General features: G+C 35.8%; 1 protein-coding gene across 12 annotated transcripts in view; it reads left to right on the top strand.

The window, feature by feature from the left end:
• Nucleotides 1-1,943: 1,943 nt before the first annotated feature.
• The window catches only part of LOC147831063 (uncharacterized), a 171,791-nt gene continuing 147,144 nt past the window's right edge, over nt 1,944-26,590 (top strand). For 8 of the 12 annotated variants that reach the window (XR_015525018.1, XR_015525014.1, XR_015525016.1 and 5 more), the window contains exons 1-2: nt 1,944-2,174; nt 5,909-6,003. Coding sequence is in view for 2 of the 12 variants with exons in the window: in XM_087309579.1 (XP_087165705.1) it covers nt 5,997-6,003 (7 nt within the window). In the remaining 10 variants the exon portion in view is untranslated. Of the gene's footprint in view, nt 2,175-5,908; nt 6,004-20,137; nt 21,515-22,035; nt 22,119-26,590 lie in introns of those variants that run through there. The other 4 variants (XR_015525020.1, XR_015525019.1, XR_015525022.1 and 1 more) reach the window with 2 other exon arrangements.

The raw sequence follows: 26,590 nt of genomic DNA, 5'->3' as shown, positions 1-26,590 counted from the left end.
TTCAGAGATGCTCTTCTAGTTTAAATGTGATGTAAAGTTACTGTAGTCTTCCTGTGAAATAGACTATAGATTTAATAAAAAGACAGTCTGGCCATTCTCCACTGACCTCTGACATCAGCATTTTTTAAAGCCACAAAACCATAAATAAAATCTAAATTTACAATAAAAAAACTGTATCTGTAAACTGTGGTTGCCACAGCTTGTAAGCTGTGTTGTAAATAAAATATTTTGCAGTAAACTACGGTATTTCATAATTTTTTTTAGCATTATACACCAATGTTATCATAGGCCCACCTTTGTAGGTATATATAAAGTGTCCAGTGTCATTCATCAAACACTATCACTATCAATATCACCATCAACACATCAAATTAAAGTAATACATTCATTCATTTCCTTTTCAGCTTAGTCCCTTCATTAATCTGGGGTCGCCACAGTGGAATGAACCGCCAACTTATCCAGCATATGTTTTACGCAGCGGATGCCCTTCCACCTGCAACCCATCGCTGGGAAACATCCTTACACTCTCTTTCACACACATACACTATACGGACAATTCTAGCGTACCCAATTCACCTATACTGCATGTTTTTGGACTTTTGGGGGAAATTTAAACACCTGGAGAAAACCTACGTGAACACGGGTAGAACATGCAAACTCCACACAGAAAAATGAACTGACCCAGCTGGGGCTCAGCAAAGGCAAATGTGCTGCGCCACTGTGCTGCCCTAAAGTATAAAATAAACATTATTTATCATGATTACTGAACTCTAATGTAAATAACTGATTAGAAACAAAACTAAAAACAACCATGGTAATGACAACAACAAAAAAAGCATACAATGTGAAATGAGAAAGTTCATTTGCAGTTATTCGCCATTTGTATATTAAGTAAACTTACTGTTAACCAGGTTATAGATTTTTTACATTAGCATTTTTACAGTGTAGAGAAGGTAATGCATACAAATTTCCAGTAGATCAGTAGTTTCTGAAATACCTGGACCAGCCTATATGGCATCAACAACCACATAAGGTCTTTTAAATCATGTTTCCTCTCCATTCTGATGCTCAGTTTGAACTTGAGCAGATCATTTTGAGCATGTCTAAATGCACTGAGTTACTGTCATGTGATTTTATGTGTGTATGCAGTTACATGCATAGACAAAGTCCCTATGCTCAGGCAATATATATTCCGAGCAGATCCAGATTGCTGGGTAGTAAAATGAGGGTCCAGCCTCCAGCACAGGGGCCTCTGCCAGCGTCACTGTGCCAGCTGAACTGCTGTAGCCAGCAGCGGCAGAAGAGAAACAGAGTCAAGGGCAAGAAATCTGTTCACGATGATGGGTGTAAACAGCCGTGAGCGACGCCAGCCTCCAACCAACTCTGATTCTACACCAGCGATTCCCAGTTCGCAGTCCAGTGGTAGATGCTTGAAGACAAGTGTAGCCGAATTAGCATGCTGCCTGTATGGAAGACATCAGGACAAAGTCATACTGCTTTGCTCCTCTAGAAACCTATGCAAAGAGAAAGCCGCAGGAAGCCTCATCAATCATCACACTGTACCTTTCCCAACATACACACCTTCATCTGTCTGTCTGAAAGACCCTAATGGCACAATAGTGATGTGAAGTGGGTCAGTTACTTCAACTGGGCCACAGGCCTGGAAGACGCGCATATGGTGGCCATACTGTGCTCATATGGCAGCTTTAGCTCAGGGTAATTGTCTTAGTGTGATGTGACTCTATAGATTTTGGCTTTCAAAAGCTAGAAGTTCCTAGTGAGACATTTTAAAGCCTCTGGTGAATCTCTGACACTTTTATTAGAGTGACTATATCAGTTCTGACACTAGGGGGCGCTGGTTGGCTTTGAATCGCATGTATTATATGCAGTGTGGCTTCCTATCTAAACGATCACATTTAAGGACAAAGTGCATGTTTTGCCTTGTCATGTGCTTAAGTGTTTGATGACAGCTTTGTGAGGGCCGTTTGCAAGAGACTCAATGAGACTTAAATTGATTTAAGACCAATTCTCCAAGCTGCTTTACATGTCGACTCGTCCATACACCTTATGAACAGGAAAAGGATGGATTTTCTGTCATACCTTTGAACCAATAACCCTAAAAGGTGCTAAGCTAGGGAATCAACGGACGGATGATGCATCAAAAAAGTGTTCAGGTAAACTGAATGTGCTTCACGACATGGTGACATCAAAATTATCTAATACTATTCTGGTCAAGTACATTATGTATGTTGTTTAATGTGACATATTGTACCACCTCATATTAAAATTTGGTTATGAGTTAGAACAAGGGCGTAAAAACTCGATCATGGAGGGCCGGTGTCATGCAACGTTTAGTTCCAACCCCAATTAGACACACCTGAACCAGCTTATCAAGCATTCTAGGTACTATTCTAGAAACGTTCAGCCAGGTATGTAGAAGGAAGTTGGAACTATGTACTGTAGGACACCGGACCTCCAGGACCGAGTTTGGACATCCTTGAGTTAGAAGTAAATTATAATGTAATATTGAGATAAATGCACAGACATTTAATTTCTTTAATTAGATATTTTGGTAGTTATCAGATAGTTTGCATTCTCTCTTTTTCTTTCTCTCTCTCTCTCTCTCTCTCTCTCTCTCTCTCTCTCTCTCTCTCTCTCTCTCTCTTTCTTTCTCCACACACACACACACACACACACACACACACACACACACACACACACACACACACACACACACACACACACACACACGTATATTCATATTTAGACCGGAAAAAATCAGTATTTTAAATTATGAGCGAAATTCCATATAATATGAAAGTTTTAAGTTTAAACCAGTTTATAAGTAAATTTAAATAATTAATAAACAGTTAAATAATTTTCAAAACCTTAAAAAATAAAAACATATTAACTTGAGAGTTTGATGAATGTAAAGTATATATTCAATATTTCGTGCTTTACTGCTCAAAAATAAGGTCTTTTGGCTGAACACAGCTAAACTAAGGCATTTAATGTTGTAGACTAATTTTTTGCTCCTTTTTTGCTCCTATTATTGGAATGATACAAACATTATGCCAGATTAAGATACATTTCCTTGTAAATGAACTTAGTTAAGAAATTCAATATACTAAGACTGGACTGCACAATATATTGTTTTAGCATCGATATCGCAATGTGATCATTTGCAGTAGTCAGATTGCAGAATATGCAATGTTTTGTTTTTGTATCATAATTTATCATTTGCACGTGTTTTTGATGTCTGTGATTTTGTATAATTGTCTTAAAAAGCAATCAGGTATAAGAAATTGTGCCATTTGTGACCTAACTATGATTATTTTATTGAATTATTTCTATTTTTATCATTCAGTTATTGTACTTAAAAAAATGTAGACTCAGGAAAAAATAAAAAATAAAACCCTTTATTTTATCTCATTCTTAATTGTATTTATTGATTATTATGCATGAAAATACTCACAACACATGCAAATACTGAAATGCACTGCACATAGCACAGGCCACAAAAAATAAATAAATAAATAAATAAAATAAATAAAATAAAAGTGTCGGGAAAGACCCTATAAAGTTTATAGATTGCTTATTAGATTTTATGGAGATGCAAATAGTAAACATTAAATCATCAGTCTCTGAATAAAAACATGCATGAGATTACTCCCAACACATGCAAATACAGAAACGCACTACAAGTAGCAAAAACAACAACAAAAATGTGTCGGAAGCGCCCAAAAAAATTGTAAAGATTGTTTATTAGATTTTATGGAGATGCATTCCCACTGCAGAATCATCCCAATCCATCTAACTTTATAAATTCTTTCCCAATAGAGATATTAAGTCATATGGTGAAATTGTATTCGTATCACAATATATATTGCAAAATAAAATAAAAAATCAGTATTTATATATGAAATATTCAATATAATCAGTATTTCATCCTTTACTGCTCAAAAATAAAATATTTTGGGTGAACACAGATAAATTAATGCATTTAATGAATTATTAGCACCCCTGAATTATTAGCCCCCTGTTTATTTTTTCCCCCAATTTCTGTTTAACGGAGAGAAGATTTTTTCAACACATTTCTAAACATAATAGTTTTAATAACTCATTTCTAAAAACTGATTTATTTTATCTTTGCCATGATGACAGTAAATAATATTTACTAAATATTTTTCAAGACACTTCTAGACAGCTTAAAGTGACATTTAAAGGCTTAACTAGGTTAATTAGGTTAACTAGGCAGGTTAGGGGAATTAGGGAAGTTATTGTAAAATGATGGTTTGTTCTGTGGACTAGTGCAAAAAAAAGGGTTTAATAATTTTTCCTTCAAATGGTGTTAAAAAAAATAAAAAAACTGTTTTTTTTTATTCTTGCCGAAATAAAACAAATAAAACTTTATCCAGAAGAAAAAATATTATCAGACATACTGTGAAAATTTCCTTGCTCTGTTAGACATAATTTATGAAATATTTAAAAAAGAAAAAAAAAAATCAAAGGGGGGCTTATAATTCTGACTTCAACTGTATGTTGTTAAAACATGGTGCACGTGGCTAATTTAACAAATGTGGATTCTAGAAATTTGTTTATAATATTTTTACTCTCTTTTTGTTACTGGAATAATATGCACAATGGCAGATGATTACACTTCCTTGTAACTAAACTTGGTTAATAAATGCAATTTACTAAGACAGGGCTGCACATTATATCGCTTTAGCATCGATATCACAATGTGATCATTCGCAATAGTCACAGATATGCAATGTTGATTTTGTATCATAATTTATCATTTGCACGTGTGTTTGATGTCTGTGATTTTGTATAAGGATTTGTATGAGTTACTGTACTTGAATACTGTTTGGCTCGGGAAATGATAAAACACTTTAACACTTTGTTGTTCTGGATGAAACACAACTCACAACACATGCAAATACAGAAATGCACTGCAAATAGCACAGACCACAACAAAAGTGTGTAGGGGGGTGCATCAAAAACTTTATAGATGGTTTATTAGATTTTATGGAGATGCACTCCCACTGCAGAATTATTCCAATCAATCTAACATTATAAATTCTTTCTAAATAGAGATATTAAGTCATATGGTAAAATTTTATTCATATCACAATATATATCGCAAAATAAAAAGAAACAGTAAATTCGCAGTGTAAGATTTTTCCAATGTTCTGCCCTATACTAAGTTTAAAAAAAAGCAAAAACATATTTTGAAATATCTTAATTGTTTACTCCTCATGTACTATGCATAATCATTATACTCATGAATCTATTTTTAATTTGAGTGTCACCAAAAAGAAAATCAAACTGCCCCGGAGACCTTTAAACTCACCTTGAAGACAAATAGCAATGATGTGTTGAATTCCACTAAAACATGCTTTAATTTATTGAGTATTACATCTACATCTCTTCCCTCTTCTCGCCAGGCAGTTCATTTTATATGAAGAGGGAAGCAGATAAAGCCAATGCCTCCAAAGCTCCCTGGCACTCAAAGATATCAAGCACAGCTCCGTATTTGTGCATAAATGTGTCGTTACTATCATGAGCAGTATTTGCATTGTTAATCTGCCTGCGGCCGGCGAGCTGATTGTGTGCTGATGGGAGAGAAAGGTGCATCTTATTGCCCGGGCAGTTTGACGATTTTATTTGAGGTTCAGCTCCCAGTCAATGGGATCGGCCGTAAATTACATTCTGTGTGCAGGAAAATGATGTGACACCCGTAATTTATGTCAAATAACTTTTTGAGGATGTGGAAGTGTGTGTGTGTGCAATCAGCATGGCTGCTGATACTGGAGATTTAATTGAAACATTTTTCTTTTCCTCAAAGGCTGATGGAATGGCTTCTTGTTGTTTAATGCGCTGTAATGTTTTGTTTTAAATCTAGAGTCGTTACCTGGACACGAGAAGGTCAAAGATTTCCAGATCCAGAAATCAAAGCAGCTTTTCCAGTGGATCCTGTATTCTGGAGATAGATGGGAGGTTAGTTTTAACAAATGGTCTGAACATTATGTAAATCTAGTTTTTGTGGGCAGTTTGTTTCTTAATTGTTTCATTAATAATCTATCAATTGTATTATATATTACAATTTATTAGCGCTGGGCAAAGATTAAGCACATCAAAATAAAAGTTTTTTTTGACACAAGATATAAGTGTGTTTTATATACATAGTTATAGGTACAGATAAAATCTGAATTATTAGCCCCCCTTAGATTTTTTTTCTTTTTTATATAATTTCCTAAATTATATTTATCAGAGCAAAGACATTTTCACAGTATGTCTAATAATATTCTTTTCTTTTTTATAAATTCTTATTTGTTTTATTTGGGCTAAAAAAAAAAAAGCAGTTTATATTTTTTTAAAAACCATTTTAAGCTCAAATTATTAGCTTTAAGCAATATTTTCTACAGATCAAACCATCCTTATACAATAACTTGCCTAATTACCCTATCCTGCCTAGTTAACCTAATTAACCTAGTGAAGCCTTTAATGTCACTATTATGTGTAGAAATGTGTTGAAAAAATATTCTCTCTGTTAAAAATTGGGGGAAAAAATAAACAGGGACTAATAATTCAGAGGGTTTAATAACTCTGACTTCAACTGTTTGTAACATGTACATAAAAAAACTACAAAACTTTTTTTGTCGTACATTTATATATAATTTCTGTTATATACATATATATTTTATATGTAAATATAGGCACATTTGTTCTGAAATATATACATGCACATGTATGTTTATATAATTATCATAATAAATATTCACAGTCCAAACTTTTATTTTGGAAGAGATAAATTTTTGCCCAGCACTACAAGAAAATAGGCTATATATATATATATATATATATATATATATATATATATATATATATATATATATATATATATATATATATATAATTAATTTAATAATAAATATAATTATACAGTAAAACCCAATAAGTTAAGATAACTCAAACCATTTGAAGAAACCAATTGAAACGAACCATTTAAGTTCAAAAACTAATCCTAATGAGTACTGTGAACTTAATCCATTTGAGTAAATGAAGCAATTTGAGCACAGTAAAACTAAATAAATGAACCCAAACCAACTGAGCACTGTAAAACCCAGTAAAATAATGTAACTCAAACAAATTGATGAAACCGATTGCTAAAAAAATGTTTTTTAAAAACTAATCTATTTGTCGTATCACTTCAGGGCGTCCGGAGTTTGAATCCTGACTCAAGGACATTTCCCTTCCCTAAGCCCTCTCTCTCCCCCATTTCGCTTCCTGTCTGAAATACTTTCCTATCCACTTAAAAAAGGCAAACAGGCCAAAAATAAATCTTTAAAAAAAATGAATCTATTTGAGTACTGTGAACGTACTCCATTTAAGTTGAGAAAATGAGGTATTTAATTAATCTTAGTCTTAGTCATTTAAAGTAGTTTATAGGTAATACAGTAATAGAATTTTCTGCAACTTTTCTCTTCATCATAGGAAAGTTACACTGATTTTGATTTAAGGGTTGAATACAGCTTTGAACAAAATTGTAGTATTGGTCATTCAGTCACATTAGCCACCTGCTAAAATGTTTGAAGTTGCGATGGAAATATAATTAAGTTTCATGGTTTAATGTCCCAATGAACCGGAAGCTGCGATCGTTATTTGTTTTTGTAATGTGACGCAGTTCTTATTAGAAACTGAACTTTAAATGAGCAAACAGTGGGCATGGCCTGTTTTTTCTACCGTGGGCTGAATGGACGTAATAAATGGCATTTCATTCAGAAAGATCAGGAGAGGGTTTTTTAGAAGAGTTATTACAACCTAACAGACTCCTCCTCCTCATCATTTCTGTTTGTTTTAAAAACTAATAGTTGAACCAGCGTGGTCAAGTATGTTAGCCACGCCCATTCCCTTAAATTCACGTAATCTGAGATTAAAACTGAAAACAAACAGGAAGTGCATTTTCAGATTTCAAATGAAGATTACTAAAGCAAACTATTTTTTTTTCTTAATAACATGCACAGATAAATTGTTTACCACAAACTGGCACACAAACTGTTCACCACAAACTGTGAGCCAACAAAATCGTATGGTTAGTTTAGATTTTTTTGGGACTTTAATCAAAGCACACGGTGGTCAGTACTTGTTTAGAAGATTGAATAGGTGGTACGTTGTTGTAGGCGATACTGTTACACTGGCTTCATGTTAAAATCTTCAACATTAGCTTTATCAAAGAACCTTTTTATTTGCAGAGGAAACAGAGGCAAATATAAAATAGATGTTACCAGGACTAAAGGACTGTATATTGGCAAATGCATAGTCTTTCTTTACTAAATGACATCACCACCTACTGTTTTGGCATGCATACTACATACTATAGCATTTTTGGTTATTTTCATGGATTTGTGTAAATGGTGATCCTTCTCACAATGCTGTGCCATCTGTACATAAAACGTAACATTTTTTTTATATTGTTATCATTTTGTATACATTTGCCTACTGGCCCTGAACCATTGAGATTTCAAAACAGTTATAATGCAATAAAGCCTAGTTTACTGTAGTGGTGTAACTTTTGCTAGTTTAAACCAGCGGTCAATTACTGGTTCAAAACAAAACACTTGAATTCTTTGTAAACTTGTGAGTACCTTGTGAGTGAGTACTTTGAAAGGCTTTGTCACTACCTTTAACTATATGCCAGGACTTTCTTTTATATAACTGGCATACATATTGTTAAGATTTTTTAAAGAGCTTTTTTTTTTGACGTCTTTGGTTTTCTAGATTTTAAAGAAGTGCTTTTTCTTGAAGTATTTTTATCATTAAAAAATCTTAGTTTAAGTGCTTTAAAATGTGGATTTTTTTTATTTTTTATCCGATGTTTGAGGGTGGAACATAGAGTAGCTCTTCCTCTTTAAAGAACAGCCAATAGCATTTCGTTTTTTATCGTAGCTCTGCCAGTGAGAGTCATTGAGCTCAAACACATCAAATGGAAATGAGAAATGTCTTTAAAGGGGTGGAGCATGTCAGATACTAGAGAGCATTTGATTGGTCAAAATTTAATGATAAACCTTTTTGATTTAGTGGCTTATTCGCATGAATTTGTATGACCTCATTCGTACAGTTCGATTTGCTTATCCCCCAATGATGATTAAGTTTAGGGGCGGGGTTGGGTGCCACGCCCCCTTTTTACATTAGTATGTTTTTGTATGACTGAATTTGTACGATTTAGTCACCAAACTGACAAAACTTAAAATAGTTATGTTTCCTTGAACATGACATCAGGCTGGATAAACTAAATGTATGAGGTGACGTGAAAAAAATATATTGACTCATTTAGGCAGAAGTGACAAACTGCAAGGTTTGGATGTTTACATCAGTTTCATATTTTCTAAATGCAAATCTTACATCGTCTCTGTTTTGGAGCACACTTGTTAATAGATATGCTTAAACCTAACAGACTAAATCTTACATCGAATTTTTTATTTTAATTTCATGGGACCTTTCAGCACTATAGTACATAAACCAAACCTACCAGTCATGAGGAGAATCCCAAATAAAAATCAGACAAAAAGACAAGGGAACAAGACTATGGCTGTGTCCGAAATTGCCTACAACTCAGTAGGCGCTGCATTTGAATTTAAATGTACTTCTCGGCCGTCAGACAAGTGCGTTCTATACAGTATGAATGCGAGTAGTATGAATAACCCTTGAACATACTACATCCGCTTTTTTATCATCATCACGTGGCCTACCCACATCAGTTGCTTTGCTTCACTCCCATTCACGAATTCTCTCACGATGCATCATGGGATAGCGTAGCTTGCATCGGATGCGCACTTCAGAATCTCACTGTAAGTAGTAGGTCATCTGGGTACTTCTCGCGTCCTGTCGACATACTACTCAGCTTGCATACTGTTTTTAGCATACTGCTGTATATAGTATTGAAGTATGCGATTTCGGCCTATGTATGTGAAACGGCTAAAAAAAGGAAAGGGGAACTCTCTGATTGGTAGAATTGTACAGCATCATGGGTAATGTAGTTTTCTACACAAATTGTACTGTTAAACATCATTCTTTAAATTTCTTATGCAAACAGATGGGTTCAGGCAAAAGCAAAGATGATTGATTAACACCCTCAACAGGTCAGGCTTTAAAGGTTTAGCACTTATTAAAAATGTATTTCCCTATACAAAAAATTAATAACATTTTCACACACGAAACGCCATTTCTGCATTGTATTGCTACACTAAAAATGTCACTCTTTGGACTTTCATTGCATAAACTGTAAACACAAACTCTAAGAGAAGCTGCCAGTTAAACCCTTTAGTAATAAAGTCCTGTAGTATAAAGTTACCCTTATCCATAGAATAGCTTGTGTTATATTTTAGGCGCCCAGTGTGTGTGTGTGTGTGTGTGTGTGTGTGTGTGTGTGTGTGTGTGTGTGTGTGTGTGTGATCTTGCATCTGCCCCCCCTCGGGGCTGCTGATGAAATGTGTGAGCACCGGAGATGATAATAATTGTGTCCATAGCTCATTACAGCTCCCAGATGATTTGAAGCCGTCGGCAGAGCACTGTCCTCTAACACCGGCACAGCCGCGCGCCACCGCTGACTTCAGCCACTGATTGGTGGGATGAAATATTGCTGGAGAAAATTAAAAGGTCCCCGTGTCAAAATAATTCATGACATGCATATCTTCCGGCCTGATGAAATAGCTGATATCTGGATTAGAAGGATAATAAAAGCGATCAGGCTACAGTTAAACTATTTCTGCGGCGGAGGCGTTCATTTTGTCAATGTCAAGTGCGCGGGATCGCAGGGTCAAGTGTGTGTGTGTGTGTGTGTGTTTTAGTGACAGAAAATCTGTGTATGCTGCGGGTCACTCAATATCCCACCTGCGATTTGAATATCTGCTATAATTGTCCTAAAACGTCCCATCAGTGGACCTGCCGGACGCCATTACGGCTCCACAATATGGTGTGACATTCAAATTCCCCCCAAATGACAGGTTATTAGAAGCGGGGAGCAGGCGGCATGTAATTAAGCACCATAACTTTGACCTGTAATGTGAAGTGATGGCAGGATTATAATAGGTGGAATGAAAGCGGCACTATGTTAAAACAATGCAGGGTGGAGAGCGGTTCACTGTGGAGTATTTGCTTCTGATTCTCCTTGGGTTTATCTTGATAACGGGCTGTCAAAAAGATGGCCGGATGGCTTTGAGATTTCTGACCGAGGTTACGGGCTGCAATTCACCACAGTTATGATCACTTTGGACGCAGAGCTTGCTTGACGATATATGATTCAATTGAATTTTTAAGGCACACTCGTGTGAGATTTAATTCTCCTACAAGGATGAAAAGACTTGCCGCGACAACCTTTTACTGTGGTAATGATCGTCCTGTCTATTGTGTGCACACTGTTGACTTTTTTAGGGGAGAAATTGTGTTAAGATGTGTAGTGTAAATCAGCTTTAAAGAGAGCGATATAAATCTTTTTATAGTGAGATTTTATGTGCGCCGCATTCGCAGGCAAGTCAAACGCTGTGGTAAAAAGGAAACCGTTCGGTTGAGAACTGACTAAAGTAGCAATAAAGGTTGTGGTCTATTGCTTCAATAGAATTGTGTCAGTAAATCTGCTTCTACACCCGTTTTGCTAGTTTGGTTTTCATGTTTAAAATCTATATTTTACGATTGATCTCTCAGGATGGGTTTTCAACAGTCAAAACAGCCATAGAAAGGAAATCTGTATATATCTAGGAAAATGCGAGAACAATGCCATTGGTTCCTGTTTCTTGTGTAAATCCTGCGAGTAGAAAAACACGGTGAAAAAACAGACCAGTTGGGCCAAACATTTGCATTTGAGCATTTGATTGGCAACCAAGTTTCTTTATGAGATTACAACAATGATAATTTTTTCTCCCTTGTGTTATACTCACTATATATTTAAGGTCTCTTATTTTGATAACGAGACATGCTTTAAGGAAGAATAAGTAGTTTTGCGAAGTAGGCAGCCATGCATGACTACAGAGTCTCATCTGTTCGCTAAAGTAGCATTAAAGGTTGTGGACTATTGCTTCTAAAGGAGTGTGTCAGCAAATCTGCTTCTACATATATTTTGCCAGTTTGGTTTTGATGTTTAAAATATTTTACGATTGGTCAATCAGTATTGGGTTTTCAACAATCAAAACATGCGTCATATTATAGGTACCATAGAATGTAAATCTGGATATACCTAAGCATAGATGAGTAATAAGTGGTCAGTACATGGAAAGCCTTTGTTTTGTTAAAAATTTTCAGTGAAAAACAAATCATTTGGAACAAAACATTGGATTGGCCACAAAGTTTCATAATGAGATTTAATTATTTTAGTATTCACCCTTATTTTTTAATCTAAGCTTGTATTCTACTTACTATGTTTGTGGGACTCTTATTTTGAAAATAGTACAGGCTTTAAGGAAGAGTAAGCAGCTATGTGAAGCAGGCAGCCATTCATGACCATAGAGTTTCACTGTGGCTGTTTCTCAATTCCAAGAATGCAGAGAACGGACTTGTGTTCTTCTGGAGACTGGTCTTGCCAGGTGTCCTCAGAAGAACGAACTCAGGAGACCGTGAGGGCAGAGAATGCGTCCTTTGAGAAATGGGATGCTGCGTTCTTCCTGATGGTCACGTGACCTTCATGCGTTTTAAATGGAAATTATTTAAACATTTCAGCCTTCATACAACGATTTGTTGTTTTTCCCCTTTTCAAAATATATATTTTGCATAAAAACATTATAAATCTATGTTGCACAATATGAATAAAACAGATTTTAATACGAATTTCAGCAAACAAACACCCTTAATGTGTTTATTCCTTTATTAAGATGTTCATGGTAATGTTTACTTTCACCGTTTCATTTAGGGAAACTCCCGATGTAAGTAAGTAATATCTCCAAACTTTAATAATAAATCTAAATAAAATGCAGCGCTTCCCACCTCCAGTCGCAATGACTTCTGGGACTTCCAGAGTGAGTTCGGTGCTCAAGTCTGCATCAGTGCGTCCTCGATATCAAGAACACATCCGGGAAGTTTCACGCGTCCTCCGTACTTGCGGTCTTGAGTATTGGAACTGAACTTAGGCAGCTGATGATGACGTTGCACGAGAACACGAGGACGCAAGACCGCTGAAGAACGCATATTGAGAAACAGCCTGTGTTCTTTTCACAGTGGCTGCATCCGAAACCGCATACTTCCATACTATGTAGTACGCTAAAATTAGTATGCGAGCCGAGTAGTATGTCTGAATTCATAGAATTCGAAAAACAGTATGCGAGAAGTACCTGTATGACTTACTACTTCTGGCGAGATTCTAGAGTGCGCATCCCATGGATGCTGTGCTATCCCATGATGCCCCGCGAGCGAATTCATGAATAGGAGTAAAGCAACGCAATTTACGCAGGCAGGTCATGTGACCATGACAAAATGGCGAATGTAGTACGTCCGAATTCCATTCATTCTTTTCACGTTCATACTGTATAGAATGTACTTTTGTAACGGCAGAGTAGTACGTTAAAATTCAAATGCAGTACCTACTGAGTAGTAGGTGGTTTCGGACGCAGCCAGTGTGTCAAAAGGCAAAATGTGGCATATACAGATTATAAATTTACTTAGCACAATCCCATTCAAAAAAGAGAGGCATAAGATATTTTAATCGTATGTGTAGGTTTAAAGCGACGCAGTGGCGCAGTAGGTAGTGCTGTCGCCTCACAGCAACAACGTCGCTAGTTCGAGCCTCGGCTGGGTCAGTTGGCGTTTCTGTGTGGAGTTTGTATCTTCTCCCTGCGTTCGCGTGGGTTTCCTCCGGGTGCTCCGGTTTCCCCCACAGTACAAAGACATGCGGTACAGGTGAATTGGGTAGGCTAAGTTGTCCTTAGTGTACGTGTGAATGAGTGTGTATGGGTGTTTGCCAGGGATGGGTTGTGATAGGAAGGGTATGCGCTGCATAAAACATATGCTGGATGAGTTGGCGGTTCGTTCTGCTGTGGCGATTACAGATAAATATAGGGACTAAGCTGAAAAGAAAATGAATGAATGAATGAATGAATGAATGTTTAACACAGTGGTCCTCAACCCCCGGGCCACACAAGAAATCATTAACTATTTTTGTTTTATTTATTATCTGTGTCTTTTATTTTGAAAAATCTTTTATTTTGAAAAAGTTATGTATTTTCCCATTTACATCTCGGTCATTTGAGTGCCCAAATTTAACCCACAAGCAGCAAAATGAGTGAGAAATAAAAGTCTTTGAAAAGTTTCTTTGCTAAAGGAATAGGCCCAGTGAAGGACCTGCAAACTGACAAGGAATGGATCCGCAACCCATTCGTCAACAAATCAAATGAATCCTGCATGGCTGTGCAAGAAGATCAGTTGCTGAAGATCGCGAATGACGGCAGCCTTTTAGGGGCTGTTCGCATATCACGTCTTTTCTAGAGTTCTAGAGTATCAGCTTCAGCTTGTATGGAATAAGCACATTTCGGCAGACTAATTGTCTCAAACAAACACAAAACATCCAAACACTGCAGTGCTTTCTAATTTTCTCCATAAATAAAACTTGTATCAGACTGCGAGCAATGTGTTGTCAGCTTGTCATCCTCTAAGAAAACCTCCTCGCTTAGCAACCTATGAACCAACGCTCATTTTGAATAAGTAGTTTCATCTAGTTTGAAGGCATTTACCCCTACGATGTCTTGAGGGTGAGGAACTGATAGGATAATCTTTATTTTTGGGTGAACCGTTTCTTTAAATTGGGAAATCATACTTTAAAACCCGATCATTGACAGGTTTACATTAGCCTGTGCAGTCAGCCATTGCCCAAAGACGAATTTAAATAGCGAGAGAAAACAATGTGTGATTTTTCAAGCATATCTCTTATGTGCCATCAGAACAGGCTCACGCTGGCTTGGTTTCCGGCCTCGTCCTTTTTGAAGAGCAACTGGACGTTTTGATGAGCAATAGAACCCATCTGCTCCTTAAATTCCTCCAACTGGTGTGTGAATATGACGTCGACTATATGTTCAGCGAGAACCCTCGTCCTTCTGTTACCTGGACTTCGCTCTGGGAAAGCATCGCAGTGTTGGCTGCCCGTTTGGCCGCATCCGTCTTGGAGAAGGAATTCGTACCTTCAACGCGTCTGCCCGACCCCACAACTGTCCCTTGCGAAGGCGAGCTGGATGCGCGAGTGTGTTAATTCCACACGCTAAAGGCTCGTCTATTGTGTGATAGTAGGAAGACTGCTGAACAGAAGGTCCGCTGTCTCTCCACACCCTCACCCCCTTTCATAACGATGGCAGATGGCTCTCGATGAATCCTTCATAATCATGTCAGGACGGCTCCTCCAATCCCAATTCATCTCTTTAAACACATTTCAGCAGACAGAGAATTACACAAAAGATAAAAGCGGCCACCGGACGACAAAGGCAAACAAACATCCGCTTGGCGAGCAAGTGTTCCTATTCCATAATACCTTTTAATCAAACACAGTCTTAGCGGCTGTACATGCAGAACGTGCTTTTTCTCTCCACTGCACTACTTCTCCAATGTTTTGCTAGGTAAACATGCCCTTGATCGACTGGCTTGGGTCTTTGGGATGTAATTCGCTATTCTAAAAAGCTTTCAAGTTCAAAGAAGACTAAAAACTTTTTAAAACGCGCATCTCTAAATGAATTATTTCATCCATCTTTTCATTTTTTATTCGGTTTTATCTGTTATAATGCCTCTCACATTATTGATTGCTAAAATGCACTTAGAAGGATACAGTGCTCAGCATAATTGAATATACTCCGTTTTGAAAATGTATATTTTTATAAATTTCTCAGTGAATATAGGCAATGTATTTTGGTGCATTTAAACAAAACAGATTTATTAAGCAGATATATTTAATAAAATATATTTTAGTCACCCTACATATTAGAAATTAAAAGATAACACAATTAAATTCAAGCTAAATATTGCAAAATAAAAAATTACAACCTACAAAATTTCAAACAAATTCTTCTATTTTTTTGCTTTCTTGATTTTTCCTCTTTTTAAAATTTGTATTTAATATTTTTCTATAACAAATAAATGTGGGTGCACTCATTTTTGAAACGTTATTTTAAGTTATTTTGTTAGATAAGCTCCAGATTTGGCTTCAGTACTGACTAATCTAATGAATATGCACAAATATAATATTGTATAGCTTCCAATTTAAAATATGGAAAAATAAATAATAAATCTAAATAAAATAAAAAATAAATCTAAAAAATAGATTTGTACGCATTTTTATATGTTGAGCCCTGTAGCTATAAAGATTTAGATTACAGACTAGCAGATGACATCATAAAGCATCAGCCAATCAAAATCATCATATTAATTGCTTAATAAATATAACGTTATACATGAAATGGACTTTGGAATAGAAAAATCTTTTTTATTTTGATTTAAACTGTTTATGTAATAGTAAGAATAACTATAAGCATTTACAACAAGCCTTACAAATACAACAAGCCTTATTATAAATTAACATTTAAAAAAAACAGGTCTTTTATTTTTTTATTGTAGTTTTGTTGGTATACAGAATACAATAAAGAATGTTACTTTTATTTTAGAATATTTTATTGTTTTATCAGTAATTAATATTGAGACAATTCATTTATACAGTTAATATTTCCTGTGTTTTTTGAATTTCTGTTTACCTCAGCTGCTTGTTTTGCTTATTCGAAAGGATTTGTTTTGTACACTCCGTACTAGGTTTAATCCATCTCTCTCTGCTTGAAGGAATAAAAAGAGACATATGAACACACTAAATTAATCTGAAAACCAGTGTCATGCTTATACAGTAATAATCCCATCAGTGACAGGTTCATGTTGGCAAGGGCAGGCAGTTGTTACTCAGAATCAAATTCGAATGTGAAAACAATGTGATTTGTGAGCATATTTTATATGCGACATCAGAACAGAATTCATTTTTGTCGCACCGACCTGCATTTAGCACTCTCAAAAAAGGATCTTTGATGGTTGTTCAAACTACTTATAGCTGAAATAATAATTACTAGCCCCCCTGTTTATTTATTTTTTTTCTTTTTTAAATATTTCCCAAATTATGGGAAGACAAGGAAATTTTCACAGTATGTCTATTTTTTCTTCTATGTCTATTTTTTCTTCTGGAGAAAGTCTTATTTGTTTTATTTAGGCTAGAATAAAAGCAGTTTTTAATTTTTTTAAAACAATTTTAAGGTCAAAATTATTAGCCCCTTTAAGCTATATATTTTTTCAATAGTCCACAGAACAAACCATCCTTATACAATAACTGGTCTAATTACTATTACCTGCCAAGTTAACCTACTGTAACTAGTTAAGCCTTTAAATTTCACTTTAAGCTGTATAGAAGTGTCCTGAAAAATATATAGTCAAATAATATTTACTGTCATCATGGGAAAGATAAAAGAAATCAGTTATTAGAGATAAGTTATCAAAACTATTATGTGTAGAAATGTGTTAAAAATCTTGATCTTGACATCACGATGCTGAGCCGGCATTGCAATCGTCCGTCCCGCCCCTGTTGCAGCAGCAACTCGCTTGCAAAAAATACATACTCAGGCTCCGTTTACACTAATATGTCTTAGTTTTAAAATGGCATTTTAGAACGAAAATGATCCACGTCCACACTGGCATTTCATCTAGCATATCTGAAAATCCCTCCTTCCACACTATACCGCTGAAAACACACATGATCACGTGACCACCACAAACACAAACACACACATTCTGCCACGCTGCAGTGTATCTGCGCATCTGAGCTCCAGCAGTCAGTCACAGCGTCAGTACACTGCTTCAATCTTTCACTTTCACGCTTGTACTTAGTAATTTTAGCAAAAACCTCAGATACTGTTAGTTGGTTCTTGTTGGTTGTGCACCTTTTTTACCAATTTAAATTTGTCCACAACATTATAATGACACAGATCACTTTACCTATTCATGCCGGAGTCCTACTGAAAAAAGTGATTGATGGTAATTTGTGTGTAACTTATCTGTATTTATTTAGGATTTGGTTATGGGTAAAGCAAAGGCCATGCGGGTCAAGTAAATGGTCGATGATGATGCCATCGTCTATCGCGATGTTTCACATTCGACATCATACGATGCCAAATTGGTCGACATCGCCCAACCCTAGCTATCAAACAATATTTTTCTGTTTACAAAGCTTTAGCCACAGTTTTCATTAAATGCCACTTTAAATTATTTTTAAATTATTCTGATTGGCTATCAATGTTTTTATCATTCGTCATCAGAAAAATGCAATGTAACACTATAGTTTAAAACCAATTCCTACTGTTAACTACTAATTTATTACCTACCTATTACCTTAAGATATTGGCTGTTTATTGATACTTATAACGTATGGTCCTATATCCCTAATCCTGCCCAATACCTAAACCCTACTACTATCTTACTATTAATAAGCTGCAAATCAGTAGTTTATTGAGCTAAAAGTGTTAGATAATGGTTTGTTAATAGCGATAAATGCACCTTAACCTAAATTGTGACCAAAAAAGTTTTAAAAATAGTTTCTACATGTTGTTTTTCTATGCTGCGTTCATTATAATAGTATATGGTGTGGTATATTCACAGCTGTTTCTTCTCATACAGACAAACCTCCAGTGAACGGTTAATGTGGCCTTTTTCAATTTTATATGGTTCCTTTTACAGCATTGATGCTGTAGTAACATTAATATATTATCAATTAAACAGACTTCAGCATTTATTTAGTTGTTAAAGTGGAAAATGAGATGAAAAGCTGTTTACATACTCGCGCCCTTCAGGAGCAGGAGTCCAACGCAGAAACTCCATTGGAAAAACTGGAGTAAAATACCTTTTCATATTTTAAAGACATGGTGCAGAAAAATGGCATTTAATGCAGTGCTTCTTGTACATTCTGAGACCCACTTTATATCCTACATCAATCAGGCAGTGAATATTTTTAAAGAAAGCAGACTTTAAATGCGCCGATTTTGTAACTGCATACAATTTGGGAAACAGAAGCATTTGACCCAGGTTGCCGAAAAATCAAAGTCCTTTTGTTTACTTCTGCATAAACCCCATTGCGATGCAATTTTTTATATTATGAATGATGCCTATATTTACAGTTTTTGTTGTGAATGGACCTTTTTAAAGCATTCAGCCAGTGAAAATGAGTCCCGATGTGCCTTGAAAGCAGAATTTTCCACGTTAAATCTTGATGTTTGTATTCTTTTGTCTGCTAATGTCAACCTCGGCCCATGTAACGTTGTTAATTGTGGTTCAGGTGAGGTTTGTCTCACCTCATTTCAAGGTCATGCACCACTAAGGCCATTTTCTTGACTCAAAGGGCACGTAATTTCACAGCAGTGTACTCCTCATTAATCCCTCCTGAGTGGGTGCTTGGGAAGTTCCAGATCACAGATTTGTTTTGCTCTTGTTTTCTGACTCGCTGCGTCTCACGGCTCCACCGAAACATTAACCCCTGCACCCCGCCCTGCTAAACGGGCGCACACACGTTTATTATCACAAAGCGCCTCTTTTTGTTAGTGTTCCTTATTTGTGGATGAGTTACTGCAGAGGATGTGGAGAATATTGGCAATCTAGAGTGGTGAAAATGTAAAGATTTGGATCCAAATATGTATGGTTTTTATATTGAGTTACTGTAGTTGTCTTTTTTCCTTAATTTTTGTGTTATTAAATGTTTGTTTGCAGTTTTTTTTAAACACATTATTGTCTTAGAAGCTGTTTGCTGATCCCATTTTGTTAGTGATTTTAGGTTTTACTGTGGTTGTGCTCTTATTTTTGTGCTTTCAGTTTTTTAAAGAAGTTTTTGTCTTAGAAGCTGTTATCTCCATTTTGTAGGTGATTTACAGTGCTTTACAGTGATTTGCAGTATAAGGCTTTACTGTGCTTGTACATATTTGCTTGATTTTCAGTTTTTTTTAAACACATTTTAGTATTAGAAGTAGGCATGGGACAATAACCATTCTCAAGGTATACTGCGATTTGGAAAAGTCAAGGTTTTAACCCCCCCAAAAAAAATGCTCTGCTATACCGTTCCTAAGGTATGTGTAAGATTTTTTTTTCTGTTTTCTAGGAAAAGAGTATCTACAGCAGAAAAGAAATCCAAAGATGCCATTTTGAATTTTGAATCTGTGTTTTTGAAACTAATGAAGACAGCAGAAGTCAGTGATTCATTTGAATGATTTAGCCTGACATGTTGATTGCTCAAAATGTTTAAAATGTTACTCAGAATAAAATATATATTGTGTTTAAAGTGGAAAAAAGTTTTAGTTTTTTACCCAGACATTTAAAAAGAACAGACTTTAGAGCAGTAATCACAATATGGTGAAACCGTGATATTTTTTATCCAAGATTATTATACCAATAGAATCTACTCTATATACTGGCCCATGCCTAGTTAGAAGTTGTCCACATTATGTTGGTAATTTTAAGTCTTTACTGTGATTGTACGTCTCTTTTTCTTTGCTAGATTTTCATGTTTTTTTTTAAACATGTTTTTGTCTTAAGCTGTTAGGTGATCAAATTTTATAGGTGATTTTAGGTTTTACTGTGCTTGTACATTTTTTGCTAGATTTTCTTTTTTTTTGGTAGAATTTGTAGCTGGTCCCTATTATGTAGGTGAATTTAAGTTTTTACTGTGATTGTGCCAGCCAGGCGAACCCAGTTGAATAAATTCTGCAAGCGCACCGCCAGCCACGTGACAAGAATTGACCGATCAGCTTCAGCTTGTATGGAATATACACATTTCAGTAGACTAATTATTTCACAAACACAGAACACCCAAACACTATAGTGTTTTGTATTTTTTCCATAAATAAAACAACCTACGAAACGCCGCAAAACCCCCTGCCCAAATCCATGGTAAAATTGTCAAATGTTGACTGGTCTGCCGTGATAAAAAGGTTGAGGACCACGGTGTTAGCTGATCCCCATTTTATGATTTTTGTTTTTGCTGTGGTTGTACATGTCTTTTTTTGTTTGATATTCAGTTTTGTTTGTTTTTGTTTTAGAAGCTGTTTGCTGATCCCCATTTTGTAGGTGATTTTGTTTTACTATGGTTGTACTTTTATTTTTGTGCTTGATTTTCATTTTTTTTAACAAGCTTTTGTCTTAGTTTATTGCGATTGTGCATGCTTTTTTATTAGATTTTTAGTCTGACATTTTAGTCTTAGAAGCTGTTTGCTCTTCCCCATTTTGTCTTGATTTTTAGGTTTTTCTGTGCTTGTACTTTTCTTTATTTTTAACTTGATTTTCATTTTTTTTTACACGTTTTTGTCTCTAGAAGCTGTTATCTCCATTATGTAGGAGATTTTAGGTTTTATTGTGGTTGTACATTTATTTTTTTGCTAGATTTTACTTGTACTTCATTAAACAATGTTATTATTTAAATCTCACTACATTTTTATAATAAACACTGTTGCATTGAGCTCAGCATCAGCATTCGTTGTCGAATATAGTGTCTTGCATGTGTATTTGAGTGTGTGTGCGTTCACAGTCCTGCAATTTTCACTTTTCATTCCTTTTCATTTCTTTTCCGCTAAACTTTTGTTGATGCATGAATAATTCATGAGCCAAACCGAACCTCTTTCATCAACATGAAATAACAATTTGCAAATTTATGGAAACCACTAATTACTCGCCTTATTTGCCGTGACTGTGATATTAAATATTCATAAATGTGTGATTATTTTTCTGATTTGTCTGCGGTTTGTTTTCAGACACCATTTTCAATAAATGAGATGCTTTGCCTACGAGAAAGAAAAAAAAAAGGCCAAGCAGAATAAAAATGTTTTGATTCACGTCATTCGCACAGAACTTAAACACAATTAACCTTTCGTGTCACGTATTCCAAAGACGGTTTTAATGGCAGCAGTGATATTTTCTAAAGCCGTTGCTCATTTCCATGGGCATCTGAGTATTTTAGAGCGCTAACCACAGCTGACAGCCTTATAGTTGTTCTTTGTCTCCAAGGGCTCGTCTGATCTCTCAGTAATGGTGAGATGTTGGATCCCAGCTGGGACTCCTAAATGAGCCCCCCATCGCCGCATCAGAAGGTAACGCTGGTGTTTAACCTTAAATTTACGACTTTGTTATATCAGAATTAATTACTGATAGTTCCAACAAACTGAAATGGTGCTGACGAAAACACTAAGCACAGGCAATTTAGCTCTATTTGCACATTAATTTGGGCCCACCTGTGATGCTCGCTGTGCTGAGTAGCTACATCAGTTTTCATTACAGCTCACGCCGAGTGGTTTTAGTTGAATTACGGTATTAATTATCAAATTCACAAGGTATGAGGGTGACTAACGCTCCTCCGCAGACACCTGTGAAAGTTCTCCGTTCCTCCTGGTGCTGGTTTGCAAGTCTCCTTGGCATAACCTTCGCGAAAAACAAAGGAGAAAAAAAGGAGCGATTTAGGGATTATACATATGAACATTTGTGCTGTTTGACTGCGTAAATATCAAAGCAACATTTCTGAACTCGTTCTGATCGGGTCAGTCTGTCCAGTTATGTTGGCGGGACGGGGGTCTGGAATCAAAAGGGGCCGTCATTTAGCCCTTGGCTTGATTTCCCATGTTTTAAGTGCTGTATTAATCATAATCACACAACACCATTAGACTATGTCATTCTATTACAGAAATCACATTATCATACATTTCATTAATTAAAGTCTAACCCAGTCAAGCTACTCTGAGAGGGAAAGAGGAAGGGATAAGTAGTTGAAAGTGGAGGGCAGAAGTCAGAGGTCATCCCGGCTCTCCAACATGACATAAAAAGGGTGCGATATTTGCATGTCCAGGGCTTTTGAGGCAACTCCGGCGGGCAGGTTTTGATGGGTTCCTCTCCTGATGAGAGTCCTCTAACTGCGGGCAGATCTGAGGAACAGGTGAAGGGACAATTACCTCCTGGGTCAGCCGTGACATAGGACAACAAGGCTCAGACAACTCCTCTGTTTCCCCCCAAATTAACGTGGAGTGGCCTGGATGAGTAGTACCTGTCATGGACACCGATGTGAGGATGCCTAAAGTGTGGCTCTTTCTAGAATGTCCTCAATGCCCCCCATTTATTGCACCAAGATGGCTATTTTTTCAAGGATACAAACAACTGCAATTATCACAGCTAGCTTTGCACTTGTAACTACTGTACATGCAACAAATAGATATATTTATGTAGTTTAAAGTCTGATGTTTTAGAAAATATAGGGAGTCACTAACTTTATTTATTATTTTACTGATTTTAAACATTTTTCAGAACTATACGCTAAATATGTAATATGCTGTGACATTGCAAATAAATAAACAAAAATAAGTAAAATATAATTCTTAAAAAAATAAAAGTAATAATAATCATAATAATAACTCTTAATAATAACTCTTAATAATATACAAATAGAGTAAGAGTGATTTAGCTTTATAAAGTGCTATTGATTTGATATATATATATATATATATATATATATATATATATATATATATATATATATATATATATATATATATATATATATAATATTTGTTATTTATTCATGACTTGTCAGACTTTTTTACATATTCAATGAATCGGGTTGTCACAGCAAAGGAAAACAAAACAATTTTATAGTGGTTTCTAAAAATACACCCCTGTGTACACTTTTTCAGATCTCAGATTTCTCTCGTGGGTGCCTTTTGCACCTGCTGTTCTCACGTAAACCCACCAGAGGCCACTGTTCTACTGACCCACCCTCCTCCTCCTCTAAACCCAAACAATTTTATTGATTGATCTGTCCACTCACTTCCCTAAACCCAATGAACAATTTTCAAAAGCTATCCAAATAAAAAGAAAAGCTCTCATCTGATTTTTACCACGTTTTCAGATTTTACCAAATTCTCACCCTGTAATTTATTTCTTTATTTTATTGTTTGGATTCTGTTTTTGTCTTACCTGCTTTCTGAAAGAGATCTTCAAAGATCTTGAAAGGTCTTTCAAAAGATATGGACATAGTATTCTTGACGTCACCCATAGATTTCTGAAGAGCGCAAATGAAGCTACAAGTAGGGGTGGCCAACTCTCGCCATTTTACGTCATTGCGCCGACAGAGGGATATCAAAAAAAGGCCAAAGATGCGGAGCGTGAGAGAAGCTACAGATGTCTGCTAGCATTTAGCATTTTATCGGCCTTTTCTGTGGGAAAAACACTTAACACTTCATTACCTGTGACTCGTTTTTGTTCTGACCACATGTGCTTGGTTGTTTACTATATCAATAAAGTGTGTAGTCGTTTAAAAACACTGTTGTAATACATTGAGCCATGAGCAGTGTTCTTGTGACATTTTTCTACAGGAGAAAAGCGTGAATTACTTCCGGATACTTCAAATATAGATAGTGTTTGTTAATGCTGTCATACAGTGTTCAGTAGTCTTGCGTTTCAGATGACTGTCCTACAGTCTACAGCTAATTAATCAGTCAAATTCTGGAGTGCTTTACAGGTCTAAAGAAAATTATAAATGGTAAATTATCTTGGATAAAACAAATACATTTATAGAGATGGTATATAAGTATAAAATTTCACTCACCTGGGAAATGGAGGGCACTTGAATGGTTTATGAGCACAATTAAGTGCACACAGCCAGCCATATTATCTGATAATTGTAGGAAATAATTCCAAAAGGCAACTGACTGTAAAGCCACATAAAACAAAACAAAAATACGATATTTATGCAGAGTTCAGCAGCTAATCAGCCGGAATCAGCTGAGCTAACGTCGACTAGTGAGACCTAGCTGTCACTCAAGTGGCCACGCCCTTAATTATGCAGACTCAATATAACTTAATATAAAAGAAACAGATGAGTTATAAAAATATTCTCCCCCTCACAGTTGTCATGAAGGGTAATATTAGCTATATACAACAAATTTGTTCTTTGTACCAGGTTGTTAACACCTTTTTTCCACTGTAAAGTTGCCCATTTTAACAATGGGGTCAATAGAAATTTGCTCTATTATGGAACCAGGCCTAGCAGAAATTCAATGTATTGCAGTTTTAGTTACTTCTGTATTAACTTCACAAGGGAGAGCAGGTTGTTGCCACTTGGTATTAACATGTCTCCATGGAAAAGCTTATACATGTGTCTAGGCATGGGATGATAACTGGTTTCAAGGTTTACCACAGTTTGGGAAAAAGTCAGTTTTAAAAACACAAACATTTTCTGTTATATCATTCTTAAGGTATATGAAATTTTTAATGTGCTTTTTACGTTAAGACTATATACAGTATTTATTTAGGGCAACATCTTCAGCAGTAAAGGACTATTCACACCAAAAGCTACTGGTCAGGCCACAATTTAGCAAACATTTGAAATCAAATTGCACCAAGCATGCTATGGACCTGACCAGTGTAGTATTGTGTTCAGAGGTAAATAGATGGCTCTTGTTTTTTACCCAGATATTTAAAAATAACATATTTTTGAGTATTAATCATGAAACCGTTATATTATCCAAGATTATCATACATCAGAATCTGCCTACACATGTCCACAGGACAGGATTTGCAAAGTAACTGGGATTCAAACCTTCTGTGGTTAACAATGAGCAGAAAGTGCTTCACTGTATTTTTTTATAGCATTTTGAAATCATTTTTGAGCTACATAATTCATAACTGCTGAAAACACTACATCAGACAGTGTACACAAAAATAAACCAGCACGCTTCAATCACACAACAGGAGATCCGGTTTGTGGATGTTAAATCAGATTTATTTTGTAAAGTACCTTATCTAACATGGATCTCTATACAGCAGCATATTTACCCATTTGGTGGGCATCCAGTCACATTTGCCACAATTAGATGAGCAAAAACAGCTCAACGTGTTAAACGTGCATTGTTAACTTTGTAATGGCATTTGTGTGTCTCATTAATCTCACTGTAATATTGAAGACTGTGGGTCTCTGTTTCCTCGTGTCATCATTTCAAACCACATGTCCCAAGAGTGGGCATGGAGAACCAGCTCATTTACATTTAAAGGCACAGGCACCAAAACAGGTACTATTCCCTTTGAGCCAGAAATTGACATTTTCAGGAAAGAATAAATCTGATGGGTATTTTGACCTGAAACTTCACAGACACATTCTGGAGACACAAATGACTCCAATGATGTTTTACAATAATCTTGTAAAAAGGCCAAAATTGGAGCCCTTTAAAAGATGGCCCTTACAAGGGGCTTCAGTCACATGATCTTGAATGGACCCCATTCAACTAATAACATTTTTCGATGGTATTTCCTAAAAAACATTAGCATTTAATGTCACACCAGAGGACATGGTTTTCAGAAACAGCATGTATTGAGTTTCTATGTTTTTAGAAATATATGAATGAAATTTTTTTTTTGACATTTACAAAAGTTATTTTGGTTTGAAATTATTCATTCATTTTCCTTCAGCTTAGTCCATTTTATTCATTAGGGGTCACCACAGTGGAATGAACCACCAACTTATCTAGCGTATGTTTTACACAGTGGATGTTCTTCGAGCCAGTGACCTTCTTGCTGTGAG

The sequence above is a fragment of the Danio rerio genome, chromosome 24 (assembly GCF_052040795.2).
Source record: "Danio rerio strain M-AB ecotype USA chromosome 24, GRCz13ab, whole genome shotgun sequence".
Classification (NCBI taxonomy): domain Eukaryota; kingdom Metazoa; phylum Chordata; class Actinopteri; order Cypriniformes; family Danionidae; genus Danio; species Danio rerio.
The sequence above is the reverse complement of the archived record's forward strand: the minus strand, read 5'-3'. Positions and strand labels throughout refer to the sequence as shown.